Source organism: Mercurialis annua, linkage group LG1-X, assembly GCF_937616625.2.
Source record: "Mercurialis annua linkage group LG1-X, ddMerAnnu1.2, whole genome shotgun sequence".
NCBI classification, from domain to species: Eukaryota; Viridiplantae; Streptophyta; class Magnoliopsida; order Malpighiales; family Euphorbiaceae; genus Mercurialis; species Mercurialis annua.
In genome coordinates, this window is record NC_065570.1 from 73,512,713 (window position 1) to 73,528,444 (window position 15,732).

At 34.1% G+C, this 15,732-nt stretch overlaps 4 protein-coding genes across 6 annotated transcripts; 2 read left to right on the plus strand and 2 right to left on the minus strand.

Moving 5' to 3' along the window:
- Positions 1-801: 801 nt before the first annotated feature.
- On the minus strand, positions 802-3,481 carry LOC126656401 (increased DNA methylation 3). The gene is made up of 3 exons (XM_050350974.2): positions 3,122-3,481; positions 1,376-2,440; positions 802-1,243 (listed from the first exon to the last, which is right to left on the minus strand). Exons 2-3 carry the CDS (start codon positions 2,391-2,393, stop codon positions 993-995), a joined length of 1,269 nt encoding a protein of 422 aa, XP_050206931.1. The 5' UTR covers positions 2,394-2,440; positions 3,122-3,481; the 3' UTR covers positions 802-992.
- Positions 3,482-3,994: 513 nt separating this feature from the next.
- LOC126664855 (heavy metal-associated isoprenylated plant protein 45-like) lies at positions 3,995-4,718 on the plus strand. The gene is made up of 3 exons (XM_050357438.2): positions 3,995-4,106; positions 4,304-4,376; positions 4,453-4,718. The coding sequence occupies exons 1-3, from the start codon at positions 4,101-4,103 to the stop codon at positions 4,650-4,652; spliced, it is 279 nt and encodes a 92-aa protein (XP_050213395.1). The 5' UTR covers positions 3,995-4,100; the 3' UTR covers positions 4,653-4,718.
- Positions 4,719-6,502: 1,784 nt separating this feature from the next.
- On the plus strand, positions 6,503-9,271 carry LOC126678592 (uncharacterized). Its single transcript, XM_050373489.2, has 5 exons — positions 6,503-7,126; positions 7,485-7,827; positions 7,986-8,257; positions 8,327-8,523; positions 8,695-9,271. The coding sequence occupies exons 1-5, from the start codon at positions 6,937-6,939 to the stop codon at positions 9,127-9,129; spliced, it is 1,437 nt and encodes a 478-aa protein (XP_050229446.1). The 5' UTR covers positions 6,503-6,936; the 3' UTR covers positions 9,130-9,271.
- Positions 9,272-9,432: 161 nt separating this feature from the next.
- On the minus strand, positions 9,433-15,383 carry LOC126678603 (AT-hook motif nuclear-localized protein 10). 3 transcript variants are annotated; one of them, XM_050373498.2, is made up of 6 exons: positions 15,281-15,383; positions 14,166-14,707; positions 13,442-13,494; positions 11,875-12,006; positions 10,788-10,949; positions 9,433-10,002 (listed from the first exon to the last, which is right to left on the minus strand). In XM_050373498.2, the coding sequence occupies exons 2-6, from the start codon at positions 14,692-14,694 to the stop codon at positions 9,745-9,747; spliced, it is 1,134 nt and encodes a 377-aa protein (XP_050229455.1). In that variant the 5' UTR covers positions 14,695-14,707; positions 15,281-15,383; the 3' UTR covers positions 9,433-9,744. The 3 variants fall into 3 exon arrangements, with proteins under 3 accessions (XP_050229455.1, XP_050229469.1, XP_050229462.1); XM_050373512.2 differs by having other exon boundaries at positions 14,166-14,704; positions 15,281-15,338; XM_050373505.2 differs by lacking the exon at positions 15,281-15,383 and having other exon boundaries at positions 14,166-15,114.
- Positions 15,384-15,732: the final 349 nt, after the last annotated feature.

Consider the following 15,732-nt stretch of genomic DNA (forward strand, 5'->3'; position numbering starts at 1 on the left):
TCGAAATTGACATAAATACAATGAAAAATAAAAATAAAAATTTGGCTCATTTGGATAATTTAAATCTCAAATCGAACCAAAAATTAAAAATCTACATTTTTTTATCAAAATTGAACCGACTAAACCCAAATTTATAATCAAACCGACCGAAAGTCATCAATTTGGTCGGTTAATATGGTCAATGGATATTTTGCTCACCCTTATTAGTGATATTTGAACCTATTCATATATGAACGGAGTATTTGAACCTATTCATATATAAAAGGCGTATTTGAATTTTTTTCATACATGGAGGACATATTTGAATATTTTCATTAATGAAATGTATATTTCAACCTTTTCATACATGAAGGGCAATACTTGAACCGTCGGTCAAACGTTGAGCGCATATTTGAACTACTCATATTTAAAAAGTCACGTCAGATTCCACTTAGCAAAGATTGACGGATTTTCAAATGGTGTTAGAAAGAGAGATTTATTTGTGCTACTTTAAAAACGTTAAGTATGTTTTAACTCCTTTTCAAATATAGAGGGTCAATTTTATCCTCGGGCTAAACGTGAAGGGGCATATGTGACCCTTCTCCCTTGTTTTAAATGTAAATTTGATTTGTACCATATTATTCTTTATCCAGTACCTGATAGGCTGAATTTTTTTTTTAGTTGTGTCCCTTTTTATTTATTTCAGAAAGCGTATCTGGAAAATATACTATTTGAAAAGTATGTGATACACCATATGTTTGAAAAAGTATGCCATATACGGATATTAAATATGTTGATTTTGATCCGAGATTAGCGGAGGGATAAGAAATTAAAGAGTGGAAGCTCGATACCATGATTATTTGTTTACACTTTACATACACACCAATGCCATTATGCCAGTGTTCTCCATCTTTTAGACCATAAAAGTCTTCAATAAACAACACAAGGGCAAAAGCATTTGGATATGCCACAGCAGAACAAACTCTATTTTTCCTTTCCATATCTCTCTTTAGCTAGTTATTATCAGAACCGTTGTGTTTTACAACTACTGCTTCAAAGATGCCATCATTTCTGAATTTCGGTGAAAAGAACCTTGGATCTACCGGTCCCGGAAGATTGAACGAAACTGTAAACGGACCTGCTGGGCACAATCTTCGATACTTCATCTGGAAAACACGCGAACGTTTCTTTATTGTCTCTCCACCTGACACAGTCCCTTGGATAACAACCTTCCCGTTCCATTCTATCTCACAACTGAATTCACCTGTTACACGACAGGTTTAACATTCTAATCACTGAGCAAATTTAATTATGATGACAAATGAAGTGAAAGACAAAATTGTTTTCTCAGTAACATTAGTGCTTCATGGAAATAGGAAAAGACAGAAAGACTAACAGAAATCTGTTCGAACGCCAGGGAGAGCAACTTGGAAGAAGTAGGCACTCCTGCTTATGCCTATGTCAACCGCGCCAACTTGTGGTCCAGCCCTTCCCTTTCTTGCACTGCCAGTTAAAACAATCCACTTCTTTGACGGATAGTCTTGCATTTTAACAGTCGTTATAGGCATTGTGACAGGTCCATCCATATTATTGGACAGCCCAGAAGAAATGCTTTCATTATTGTGCTGTTCTGGTATAGAAAGATTATTGAGCAACGTCGAAGTTGTAGGGTCACAGCGAGATCGCCTTCTGTATGTCTTTTGGAACATTGTCGGCGACCGTTCAATTCTTTCAGACTTAACTTCAGCAAGATCCTTCTCCCTGTTTGTCACGCACATTGGCTCTGTTTCTTCCCCGCTCTTAACTTCATCAACATCCTTTTCCCTGTTTGTCCTGTGCATTGGCTCAGTTTCTTCCCCACTCTTTTGAGGATCATGTCGATAATTGAGGCATTTCTTTACATCAATTCTCAAGTCTCCAAGACCAGATAAGCATTTGAACCTTTCTAGGTCCTCCTCCTTTATGTAAGATGTGTCGGGGTCCTCAATAAGCACAATTCCCTTGACAACCTCATGGTTTTCTGCGTATCTCTTATGACCATGAAAATTCAAAGGGAAAAACCTTGTGAACTGTCTAGGGTCCTCCAATGGCCCTGAGCTTGGCAAACATAGGTTGCCTTTTAGATACATGTAAAGCATGGTCGGTTCCCAAACTAGGCTGGGATGGGCATTTCTGAGGACATAATAATAAATGCTTTCCAATTGGCAAAAACTGAGAAATGAATTCCCCAGATGGTTTAAAGTGTAAGGTGGCAATCTTGCAGCTAATCTTTGAAACGCAGAGCGTCTTGGGTAATCGGAGAATACATCAGGACCCAAATAATTGCTCATGATGAAGTTTACCAAGAAATGCTGATTGCTGAATGATTCTTTGGACGGTTCTCTAAAAGATGGGTCATTCATCTTGTTGTCCATGACTCGAGCTAGGCTTTTTTCGCAGCTAACAATCTCTCTGCATGGACCTGAATGCAATTTCAGGCAGTACAAACAACACAAGCAATGATTAATTTTGACCTAAAATCTGTGTACATTATTGCCAAATTCGAATGATTAATGATCAGCCTCTAAAGATAAACTTAAAATTCATGAAAGCATAAATGAGATAATCGTCAGCCTAGATCAGAGAAAAGCATGTGTTCTTGATTCAATTTTTTTCCCATAGGATTCAATTAAATTGAATTCTTGCAAAATACATATTATTTGTGGCAAAATTCATTTCTTTCAAAATGGCTTGTTGATATTGAAAGAAATAAATTTCAACAATAATAAACAATGTAAACAAAAGAAATGGCTACTCGGTCAAATTGAAGTTGTAATTAGACATTTGAAATGGGTTTATTGAAAAATTAGGACTTTAACCTTGATATTTGATTCAATTTCATCTTCTAAGTTTGACTCTCTATACAGCGGATATAATCCTCCATGCAAAGGCAAATACTTTGGTCGTTTATAGCAACAAATTGTATGTTAAAACTAAGAACAAATCGGATGTTAAATATATAAAACAAAGAACCTAAAGGCAAGTAAAAATTCAAAAATTACAATGCCAAATCAAATAATTTAAAAATCACTTTCAATGTAGTTCGCAGAAATTTAGCAATAAAAGAAAAAGAAGAAAAAAGAGAGCAGTGTATGAAACTCACAAAGATAATGGGAGCATCACAGATTGAAGAAATGATGAGCATGCAGCTCCAACTGCTGAAGCTGTGTCACTTTTTACTTTCCACAATGGTGAAGACGAAATCTGCATTTGACTGATGTATATTGGGCTGGGCTCTTATTTGACACTGCTACACTAGGCTGAAAGCTAAACAAAGAGACGCGATGTCCAATATGAAACAATGGGAAGGCCCAATATGAAACGATATTATATTATTGAAGTTGGAGGCTGAGTGTGGTAGGAATAATACAGTCTGGTAACGCAGTGCATGGTATATGAAAAAGCGGAATGGCAATTCAAAAGATGCGATTCTCGAGATTGAAAATGCTAAAGATATCCCAGATTCCGATGTGTTCCTTATTCTTCACAGAGAATCCTCGACTATATATATTTTGCTTTTGGGATCTGTAACATTATTATTTCTTCAAAAGCAAAATATATGTGCACAATACCAACAAAAGGAAAGAGCATAATGGAGAAAATACCAAACTTGGTTACTTTGTTTGTTTTTTTTTTCAGTGATGGAGTATATAAAACAGAAGAAGAAAAGAATATAACATATTAATTCCAAGTAGTATAAAAGCAAACCCCACAGACACAGAGCTTAATTAGGAAGATAAAAAAAGTAGGAGTTGGGTTGGACCCGTCAAAGCTAATCATTTCAAGTGTTTCAGTTGCTTTGTCTTTGGGTCTCATTCTCCTATTACTAACTAACAGTAACACATTTTGAAAAAGGAAAAAGCAGAAGAGGAATTGTAATGCTTGCAGCAGCGGCTACAGTAACTTGATCTACTTTACTGTTTATTCCATCTGTGCTTTTAAATTTTACTGTCCCCCCTAGTAGTATTAGTCTATATATATACTCATCATATCTGTTCCATTCAATCATTTTGTAGCCTCTTATTAATCATTAATTTTGTCTTTCTCTTTGTTGCACATCCCTCACTTGCGGCTTTATTTTCATGGAGGTACATAGCTTTCTTTTTCTACCCATCAATCATGGTCTACTTACATTCATTTTAAAGACTATACTCTAACTCTGCCATACATATAATTTATGGTTTGATTTTTACCAACTTCTACTTCATTCAACCAGTCGGTATTTCTTGAATTTTGTTTTGCTTCTTGATTGTTTATTTCAAATGCATGGAATGGCATTTTGCAGAGTGTAGAATTCAAGGTGGAGATGGTGGGCATACATGAGAAAAGACTCAGAAAATCGCTATCGAAATTGAGAGGTCAGTAGGTAGTGTTACATTTGTGTCATGAAATAGGTAGATGAGATTGAATTTGGAACTGGAATGGTGCGTACAGGAATAGAGAAAGTGGAAGTAGATGCAAATAGGGAGAAGGTGGCAGTGACAGGATATGCACACAGAAACAAATTACTTAAAGCCATGAGAAGAGCAGGTCTCAAGGCTCATTTCTGGTCTCCGCAAAACGACCTTCTCAATGCCTATGTCTCTACCGCTACTTGCGGAAGCTTCACATTTCCAAATTTTAGCTTCTTCTAAACTTTGTCTTCACATCATAGATACATATAGTGAAATGCAAGTTTTGCAGATTTCTCTTTTTCTTTACATTTATTTATTCTTTGCTGCCCATACTCTTTTTCTTTACATTTATTAAACTGAATTATTTTTAGGATATTCATATCAAAATAGATTGGATTTGATGGAAACCATTTTTGTCAAACACCTAATCTAACCATCAAACCGCTATTTCTTCCTTAATACTCCATATCAAAACAAGTTGAATACAAATTTCCTACAAACTATGGTTGTAACTATTCTTAGTGTGTCAGCCATCCATTGGCTATAGCTGTACCACTTGAGTGTATACGACTTAGTAAAAAAATTCAACTTTGATCCTTGTATTGTTTTATAGGTTTTATTTTAATTCAATTCTGTCTAACAAAGAGTATCTTTTTATGTAACTTTTAAAAAATGGTATATTTTTATTAACACTTTACCACCAATGAAAAATTAAATTAATAATTTATCTTATACATTAATAATTCAATTTTGATTATATTATATTTTAATAATTTTAAAGTTATTTTTTGTAATCTTAATGTATTTTTATGAAATTTCAATGAACAACACTTAAAAATATTTTAGAAGTTAATTAACTATTCCAATTATATTTTAATTTCATTTAATTGATATCATCATAATTTATGTATTAAATTTATTTGATTTAATTATTTAGCCGAAATATAGCTAAGTTAATTTATCAATTAGAAAAATAAAAAAATGCAAAGGTCTTACAAAATAACAAAATTAAATTATTTCTTATATAAAACATTACTGTCCTAATAGAAAATGATAATACATTTGTAAATATAAATTCCTTTTTGAGCAAAAAATAATTTCTTAAATCTAGAAAAATTTCAGAAATTTTTTTATGGGAAAAAAATGTAAGAATTACAATGTAATCTATAGCTTAATGAAAATATTAAAGAAATTTTGTAGTCAAATTTAATATATTAATTTGATAGAATTCAACATAAATAGTAATACGACATATTTTAAAAAGGCTAATAAACTATGAGACAAACATTGCAGTTTTTCCTACAAATTTGAAATACCTGATGCCACATATGCAACCTATCAACAATAGCCACATCAAGGAGTAATAGGACTTTCTGCAACTTTGGGTTGCAGGAAAATTTTGTTCAAACAAGTTTCACTTCACATCTCTAAATTCAAGTCTTCTAATTTTGAAAAATGCTGGGCAGTCCAAGTATATCTCGTCTTTTCTAAATTAAGTCAATTATATTACTTTTTCTGTCTCAAATTTATAAGTACTATTTCGAATTCTATTATCTTAAATAATAGATATTTTATATTTACTTTATTAAATAATTATTAAATATATCTTCATTAATTATAGAAAATATTATTCATCAAAAACCTTTTATAGAAAAATATCTTGTAAAACCAACAAAAATCACATATAAATAAAAATTATCATTATATTAAAAATAAAAATAAATATAATATGGTATTTTATATATATATATATATATATATATATATAAGCTCATTTTATCTAGAGAATATAAATTTTTTAATACTATATTTCTATTAAACCGCCTATGAATTGGAGACGGAGGAGTATAAAATTATATAAATATTTAATAAATATGTTCAGATTTAGATAATATTATAATTTTATTATCATTTTAATAAGTTGTTATAAAATACTAGCTTAGTCTACAAGTGACATAATAAACTCGATTTACGTAAAAAAAAAAGTTTTTCAATTTGGTGTTAGCAAAAAGGTAATCTCCTAATATTACATACTGCTATTTTAATTTTTATATTTTCATCTCTAATTGTCATTATTTTACTCCAGCCGAATTCAAAAGTATTATACAAATTCGAAATTAGAGTGTGTTATACAAATTGGAGATTGAGCTGGAATTAGCTTAAATTTCTAAGTTGATATTCAAACAACTCTATCGAGGTCGACTTGAATTTAATAAGGAATAAAAGGTAAAAAAAATGATGTATTTTTAATCGTATTTAATTGATGTCAAATTCGATTAAAAATGAAATATAAGTAATTTTAATTGGAGTTGATGTGGAATAAGTAACGAGTAGTAGCTAAATAAAAAGATGGAGATGGAGATGGAGTTGGGCGAATGAGTAGAAGACAGATTGAGTTGTGTGGAAATGACAAGCAATATAAGGAGCGTCCTCTAACAATTCCAGCTGCCAGCACTATACAAATTTGGATCATTACATAAACTCCACTCACGCATTACGCCTCACACAACTCGCAACAGCAAAAATGCATTTGAGTGAGAACGAAGGAATACAAGGCAATACCTTTGCGGTTACGGGGGGGCTGGGCTTCGTCGGCGCCGCACTTTGTTTGGAGCTGGTGCGTAGAGGTGCCCGACAAGTCCGGGCCTTTGACCTTCGAACTGTTTCTCCTTGGTCTCATCAACTCACTTCCCATGGAGTTCAATGCATTTTAGGTTGTATTCATTCTCAATTCTTCTCTAATTCTTCTAGTCATCACTTTAACTTACCAACTTTTTATTTTTGGATCTGTAAACGCTCTCTTTTTTACATTATTTCTGGGTGGTTTCTAGATCATGTGGATAATAAATAAATTTATCTTGAAAATGGAGTCTAAATATGTATAATCTAAGTTAACTAGTTGTTCCTATATTATTTTGTATTTCTTTGATGCGCAAAAAGATTCTAGTTTTCTTAGTACGCAATTTAAATTGCCGTCTTGCACGAATAGTTTAGTCAATTTCTACAGATATTTTGTTCATAGCTTGTTGAGTGTGTGTCTCTTAGCTCAGCTGTGATGGTGTTATGATATAGGTGACATCACCCGCAAAGAGGATGTTGAAAAGGCTCTGCGTGGCGTGGATTGTGTTTTCCACCTTGCTTCATATGGCATGTCAGGGAAAGAAATGCTCCGCTTTGGTCGTGTTGACGAGGTCAATATCAATGGAACTTGCCACGTTTTAGAAGCCTGCCTCGATCTTGGGATCAAAAGGCTTGTTTATGCGAGCACATATAATGTTGTCTTTGGGGGAAAGGAGATCGTCAATGGCAATGAATCACTGCCTTATTTCCCCATTGATGACCATGTTGATTCATATGGCCGTAGTAAATCAATTGCTGAACAATTGGTTCTCAAGTACAATGGTCGTCCTTTGAAGTAAGTAGTTTATCTGGTTATCAATTTACATCTTGTTCGCCTCTGGTGCATCTTTGTATTCTGCCCAAAGCCTAGATTGTTTCTGATGAAGGCAGTTTTATATTGGTTGGTGAATCTATGACAGCAAGAAATCTTATGATTGTTTACTTTCTATACAGGAAGAATAATGGAAAGCGGCTTTATACATGCGCCATTCGACCAGCTGCTATCTATGGGCCAGGAGAAGACAGACATTTTCCAAGGATTGTATCCTATGCAAAGTTGGGTCTTTTGCTTTTCACAGTTGGTGATTCAAATGTGAAAACAGACTGGGTTTATGTGGATAATCTTGTGGTTGCATTAATAATGGCAAGCATGGGACTTTTAGACGACATTCCCAATCTCGGAGGACATCCAGTAGCTGCTGGACAGCCATACTTTATATCCGATGGTAATAAAAAATTTGGATAATGAGTATAATATAGAATGAATGCTGCGGAATGACTTGCTTGTTTCACAGGATCTCCGGTCAACAGTTTTGAGTTCATCCGACCTCTTTTGACAAGTCTTGATTATGGCGTACCAAAGGCCTCGCTATCTGTCCCCCATGCTCTCATTCTGGGAAAGATTTTTGGGGCTATTTATACGCTCATGTATCCATGGTTGGATCGTTGGTGGCTTCCTCAGCCTTTTGTTCTTCCTGCAGAAGTGTACAAGGTGTCTCAATTTGAATTTCCATAAAATTGCCAGCTCTCTCTCTGAAACAAAGATTTGTTTCTGTGAAGTTGATGAATTTGATACATTGATTCGATTCATGTGCCAAGTTCTATTAATTAAGTTAGTACTTAGTATTATGTCACATTTGCTGAATCAAGTTGTTCTAAACAGGTTGGTGTTACTCACTATTTTTCCTTCCTCAAAGCTAAGCAAGAGCTTGGCTATGTTCCAATGGTGACTCCTCGGGAGGGCATGGCTGCAACGATCTCGTACTGGCAAGAAAGGAAAAGGAAGACTTTGGATGGGCCCACCATATATACATGGCTGTTTGTTGTGATTGGAATGTCGACATTGTTCTGTGCTGCTTACTTGCCAGATGTAGGACCAGTGCCACTCTTCAGAGCTATCTGTCTTTTCTTCCATCGGACGATGTGGATGGTAAGGACAGTGTTCCTGCTAGCAGTAGCAGCGCATATTGGCGAGTCTATATACGCATGGTACTTAGCAAAAAGGGTTGATCCTGCTAATGCGAGAGGATGGTTTTGGCAGACCCTTGCTCTTGGAATATTTTCATTGCGTTTCCTATTGAAGAGAGCCAAGAAGTAAGGTCAATTGTATCCCAATACAGAATGTAACATTACTCTTGAACTCTAGTGGGTAGTTGCATCTTTTCAGCTCAGAAATAAATACTCTGACATTTTTTTTTGTTCAATTGAAAATATAGGCCTCCTCTCTTTTTAAATACTCACTTACTTTCTTGTTATATTTTAGTTTATTTTATATTGGTATCAAATAAATTATTTAGAAAGGAGGGACTATGATTACGAGCCCTGAATGATAATGAATATATACTCTGACTTTATCTATCAGGATATAATACTGCATTCTTTCATATGAAGGAGAACGAGATTAAATCAAAGGAAAAGACTACTGCCACGGTAGCAAGGCCGTGATTGATTAATTAATTAGATTATAGGTGGTAATCAAATAAATTTAAAAAACTACAATAAGATAAGATATGTCATTGTCCAGCTACTCACTCATCTCATTCTAGGACCTACAAGCATCAGGATTCCAAAAGAGATGTTCTTACTAGTTACCTCCTATTGCAGCTACCTTAAAGAACTCAAATCCCATTTTTAGCGTCTTTATTTAACCAGTGATTAAACTACTCAGGCCTACACTATTAACACATCATCAGATTGGAAGCCTTCACATGGATTAGTCAGACCCAAGTCTCCACGGCATGCTTGAGATGCCTTGAAGGTTATTGTTATTGTTATTGCAGCCTCCGGTACTCTGGTTCAGTGGACTGCCTTGTCCACCTGAGGATTCACTGAGAGTACCCCGTGATGGTGGGCTGCTCGGTCTGGTTGTTCCTACAACTGGAGTGAGTTTGTTCACTCCAGATAGCGATTCAATATGGTTAAGCGACTTTGATTCCTTGCGACTATCATAAATGAAACTTGCCACTACTACCTGTAACAGACAGCTCAATACCGTCAGTTTCAAGAAATATAAAATATATTAGCACAAGCCATTGATAAATATGAAGGGAAAAATAAAAGAACATCAGCCATAAGCCAGATAATGGGGGGGTTCCAAAGTTCAGAAGCAAAATATTAGGAGCAAGCAGATCAAGCCCTCTCCATTAAATATTTTCTCAAAAAGCCAATATGGTCCCACCCTCTCACCTAATGTTACCCAGAATACTAATATTTTAAACGAAAAGAAAAAAATTACATCTTAGACTGGACTGTTTTAAAAGCCGTCCAATATAACAGAGTCTGAGATAGAAATGCAATGCATATTGCAACTAGATAATTCAACTACGATACCAGATTTTGAGGTATCTTACAGCCAATAAAATTCTTGAGATAACAGGATAAGAAATCTGAATCTTAATTTTTGTATATATATATTAAGGTATGAAATAAGAGACGTGGATGAAGGTTCAGTTGTCAAATTAACATTACATTCAAGAAATAAATTCATAATATGTATTTCAGAGTGAACACACAATTACAATTGAAACATTAGAATGAAAAGAAAAAAAGGAAGAACAAAAACATTTGTGATTATTCTGCTATTTATGTCCCACAAAATTTTGCAAAATGTCAGAACAAGGCCAAAGGATGTGATGCTAAAACGAGCGCAAAGATACATAAATGTGCATCTTGCTAGGCTGTTACGAGAAAAATGAGCCTTTTTTTTTTCAAAAGCAACATTCTAAAAATGTAATAATAGCAGAACAATGCATCTACCTGAACAGGAGAAGCAGCCATTAGAAGACCAGCTACACCACCACCTAGCACACGACCGTCTGGGCCAGATAAAGACACACTTAACCCCCCAGTTCTGCTCCTTTGACCACCATTTTCTGTTGGCAGAAATGAGCCAGATAACGACAGAATTTCAAATCTTCCCTGCAGTGACAGTATACAAAGCAACTTTTAATAGACACAAGCCACAAAAGGGCAAACAAAAAAACTTTCCTTTAAAGGCAGTGAAACATTCACAAAACTAATATTTTAGTTCTAAATCAGTTGAGACTAAGATCATGCAGCAAACTTCACTCAAATATTAAACCGGTTGTTTGTATCTGCACATTCAGAAGCTAAATTTCAGCGTCGTTTCCAAGGTCGATGTAGATATCTCGCTAAGTTTGTTTCTTCGTGTTCTACTTATGTTTCTCTGAATAAATGAAGACTAAAAAGAAAATTAGTGAAATCCTATGACTCGTCTTTTAGCAATTCTTACTTATTATAAAGAATTTATTTTAGCAACTAACAATTGATTTATATTTTTTACTCCCTAGTAACTTTATTTTTATATCTCAAATTGCATTAAATGCATCACAACTTTTAAAAATATGCTTTTTAAATTGAAGAGGGTAAAAGAAGAAAAGTAGTGTGAAAAGTATTCTATAAATAGAAGTTATCAAATAGAATGTTCAAATAGAATGGGACGGAAAGAGTATATGAATACTCATGAGCAAGATAATCGTTCTAGAAAAGTGCTTCTCACTAGCTACGATTTGAGACACGAATCTCTCTTTCAGAAAATAAATGAGTTCTTAGATTATTAACATTCACATATTACAGCAGTAGAATCTCAACTATTTTACAAGCCATAACATGGTGTTGCGGTTGGGTTACAATGTGAGGTTGAAGAAACAAAATAAATTCATTGGTCGTTTTTGTTTTACCTACGAATTTCAAGAGCCAAAACATGGAGATATGGTTCGGTTACAATATCAGCTTTCCACAAAGACACCAAACCACATACATATGTGTGTTCATTAACCAGGAGCAAAATTAACTTTTTCATGCAACACGTTACATGACAAACCTCATAAGTTACAGTTCCACCAGACATAGCTGGTTGGCGAAGAGTCACGTTGGATATAGCACCATTTGCTGACAGAATACAAACAGCCCTTGGCCCATGCTGAGAAAAAGACATTATTTTTGATGATACGTCCTAGAAAAAAAATAAGGGACCAGGTCAGCTTCTCATTCTTAAGACTTATCGCATGAACATCTAACAGAATTAAAATGTATTAGGATCAAAATGAAAGCAACTGCCAAAGCTGGGATTAAGTATCACAAGCACATAATCCTAATGCGTAATCAGATTCAATAAACTGCGGTCTGTGGAACCAAAGATATTTCTTTCCATGTTCTTATTTTTCCATTTGTGATCAAGCAAAAGAATCATGAAGCAAAACTGATTTCAAATGTGATTTCATTTCCTTATGACAGTAAGACTATGCGAGAATAAGGACATTAAATAGAATTAAAAACATTCCAAAAACTTGTTCTCCTAAATTAGCATGTCATTATTTTTCTATCACCAGCAAATCAGTGGTTTCAAACTCCAATCAGAATTCAGCATGTCAAAACCGAATGAATGATACTTTCATATAATTCCATTCGTCGTTGATAACATCCCAAGTAGGACATGAAAGATAACACAAGCATATAATGAGGCATTTATCATGATGTATAAAATCTTGATCATAATCTTGGATGTCAATCATATGACACAAATTATGTAATTTGACCATTAGAAGTGCTAGAAATTATTACAAAATATATATATGAAACAATTCAAAATAAAGGAAAAAATCCAGTGAACTATAGAATAATTGGAAAATTTCTGGCAACTCTAGAAGAGTACATACTCAGTGTGCAATGGGATGCCTGTTTATAGTATGTATAACATTCCTAAAAAGGCATTGCTAAATGGCTAACACACACATAAAATTGACTTGTGCCAAATTTATGCGCCACATGAATCTGTAAACCATTAACAGAACATGCCAACTTAAAAGAAATTTGAATTTCAAGATAATTAATGAATTCAAATGCACACCAAAATCCTTTTTTGTGCTTTCGCTTAGATTAACAAGATAAAAATGAATGAGGTTCTTCGCATATTGAATAAAATATACATCACTTTGGAAGTAGACAATCTCACTTTTCATAGAGAAAATCAGAATAAGAAACAATGATTTTTTCAACATACTTAACATAATTTTGAAAAACCATACAGGCTAGAAACAGAGAAATGTTCATGCCCGTGGTCAAATAAGTTGCTTCTAAGGATTTCATACTCCAAGAATTCACTAATGACCAAATTATTTATGCTTTTTTATCACAAACATGCTAACTCTAATGCAATGGATAGATTCATAACCTCAATTACTATAATGGAACCATGAGCAGAAGCAATTATAAAAAGTATATAAATAGTATAAAATGGTAAGACATGGTCAGCTTATATAAAGTAAAATCAGCACAATTGCTCAAAGCCAAAGCAATGGAATTTTCCAGTTGCAACAATTAAAAAAATTGTCAACAATAATAAGAAAATGAAAACAAAAAACTAGAAACCGTAAAAGAACAGCAGAAACCTCTCCAGCCTTCACAGGTATAACATGCGGTGTAAATCCAAATCCAGCTGATCCTGCGAAGAGAATAAGTAAAATTATGCCACAGTCCAGTGGACCACAACAAAGCAATGGAATAAAGGTTAGAAATTCAAAATGCATGAATGTGCCCAAATAATTAGTATTACTAGCCTACTGCTAATAAAAATTGGAAAGAAGTGTATTCAAGAAAGAAAAATCAACAGATGAACAACTTTCTGCATAGATAAGGTTTGTAAAAAACACAAGGAATATAAATAGCATTTAGATGTTGAAGACAAATGAATCTCCAGCTGGGTAGCAAAAAATATAGAAGTAGGGGCACTTAAGTAAATTTGCAGCAGAAGAATCTGAAGTCAGACGTGGAACAGATCTTAAGTTCCAGCACAAGCTACATCGCTTTCCATTTATCTTTTTTTTTTTTCTATCTATTTTGCTGAGTCTATCCATTTCTTTACACCAATTGCCTCATTATCCTCTTTTTCATTACGGCACAATTCAGCACCATCTTACAAACAAGACTTAAAAATAGCGGCAAGTGGAAAAGAAAATCTGAAAAACAACAGCAGCACAAGTAGTGAAACGCTCGAAAGAAACTATTGGCCTTAAAAACATTCCATCACCACGTGCAGAATCATATTATAGAAGATAAAATAATCAAATAACAACTCATAAACAGCACATGTATAAAAATAAATAGTACAAGTACCCAGAGCCTGAAGTGGATGCTTTTTGTTGGAAGAACCAGGAGGTCTGCCTCTCCCTTTCTTGATTCCAGTTGGCGATGCCGATCCACCCGACTGAAGAGGAGGATTAACCGCCGGAGTAGCTTGACCCGAACCAGCAGCCGAAACAGAAGGAGGAGGAGGAGAGAAATTACCGGCAGCAGCAGCAGTTGGGTGGGCAATATTGATTGGTTGAGGTGCAGATGCAAGAGCAAATGCCATGCTGCCATCTGGCCCATACTTTCTGGGCCTCCCTCGTTTTTTCTTCATAGCCTCACTTCCCATGTTCATGTTCATATTAATCCCAAAAGATCCTCCTTCCATACTTCCACCGCCGGCCGAGGAAGAAGACGGTGACGCGGTTGGGTTGCTGTCGATGACGGGCTTATAAACAGCGGAACCATCAGCACTGAACGCTAAACGCATGTTCTGTATGACCGGCTGCGGCGTCATGCCGCCGAATGGCTCCCTTGTAGCAGTGCTAGTCATCACTCCTGTCTCCGATCCCGACATCACTCTTTTTCTTCTAAATTTGTATACAAAGAAAATATAAGGAATTAGTGGGGAGACCAAAATTGCAGCAACAGAATCTCCAGATTCTAATTTATATTCCACTTGTACCCTCTCATACTATGCAAGACCCAAGTCAGTCCGTATCGCTGACTTTGGTCTATCTACTCACTCATGTAAATGTTAGAGAAACAAATTAAAAAGGTAACAGATCTCCAAACAAAAAAAACTTGAGTTTACAAATTCTTTTACCAAACCCTAACCTGGGAACACAACTTTCCCTTCCTTAAATCTCGGACCAAAAAATCTAGTAGACGCATAATCAAAACCCTAATGACTGCAACTTAAAACTTTTAAGCAAATAAAAGGAAAATTATGTAAATATTCTTTAAAAGTTTCAGTAACTACTGCAATATTTTAGTTAAAACTCGAAACCAAAATTTAAAATCTCCATAAACGGGAAGAAACAATTCTAGTGTAAATTTTGATTTTTCTTAAACGAAAGCCAAAAAAAATCAATAATACTTAAAAAATCAATTTAAAAAGTAGAAAAAAGAAAAAAAATGTGTAAAAAATCAATTAAACTTACCAATAATTTAGAAAATACAGAAAACTTGTAGATCGAAAATTACAAGGAGAAGAAAAGGAGAGCAGCTCTGAAAGCTCTTCTTTTTCCGAGTAAAATGAAATAAATCTATTAAATCTTAAAGAATATATTTTAAATTTAATCATTTTTAATATTTTTGCTATTTTCTTTAAATGCCTTCTCAATTACGAGGCCTTATAATTTTACTTTTTTTTTATTTTATATCTTTTTATATTATTATTTTATAAATATTAAATAATTTTTTTTTGTCAAACAATAATATATTGATAGTATTAATCGATAACGTCCGAACGTTAAAGTACATTTACGAAAATAAAAACAAATGAAATATGTAATCGATCTACGACAAAAAAACAAAACAAAATAAAAATTTAAAGATATAAATTTGACTTGTGACTAAAAACAGGATGAATTCAACTATTAAGATTTATATA

Coding starts and splice junctions, on each gene's coding strand:
- LOC126656401 (XM_050350974.2), bottom strand. CDS start 2,393: ATGGACAACAAGATGAATGACCCATCTTTTAGAGAACCGTCCAAAGAA. Junction 1,244..1,375: donor TGGCGTTCGAACAGATTTCT/GTTAGTCTTTCT, acceptor GTCGTGTAACAG/GTGAATTCAGTTGTGAGATA.
- LOC126664855 (XM_050357438.2), top strand. Junction 4,377..4,452: donor ATCGCTATCGAAATTGAGAG/GTCAGTAGGTAG, acceptor TGGTGCGTACAG/GAATAGAGAAAGTGGAAGTA.
- LOC126678592 (XM_050373489.2), top strand. CDS start 6,937: ATGCATTTGAGTGAGAACGAAGGAATACAAGGCAATACCTTTGCGGTT. Junction 7,828..7,985: donor TACAATGGTCGTCCTTTGAA/GTAAGTAGTTTA, acceptor CTTTCTATACAG/GAAGAATAATGGAAAGCGGC. Junction 8,258..8,326: donor GCCATACTTTATATCCGATG/GTAATAAAAAAT, acceptor CTTGTTTCACAG/GATCTCCGGTCAACAGTTTT.
- LOC126678603 (XM_050373498.2), bottom strand. CDS start 14,694: ATGTCGGGATCGGAGACAGGAGTGATGACTAGCACTGCTACAAGGGAG. Junction 10,950..11,874: donor GTGGAACTGTAACTTATGAG/GTTTGTCATGTA, acceptor CTGTCACTGCAG/GGAAGATTTGAAATTCTGTC. Junction 10,003..10,787: donor TGGCTGCTTCTCCTGTTCAG/GTAGATGCATTG, acceptor TGTCTGTTACAG/GTAGTAGTGGCAAGTTTCAT.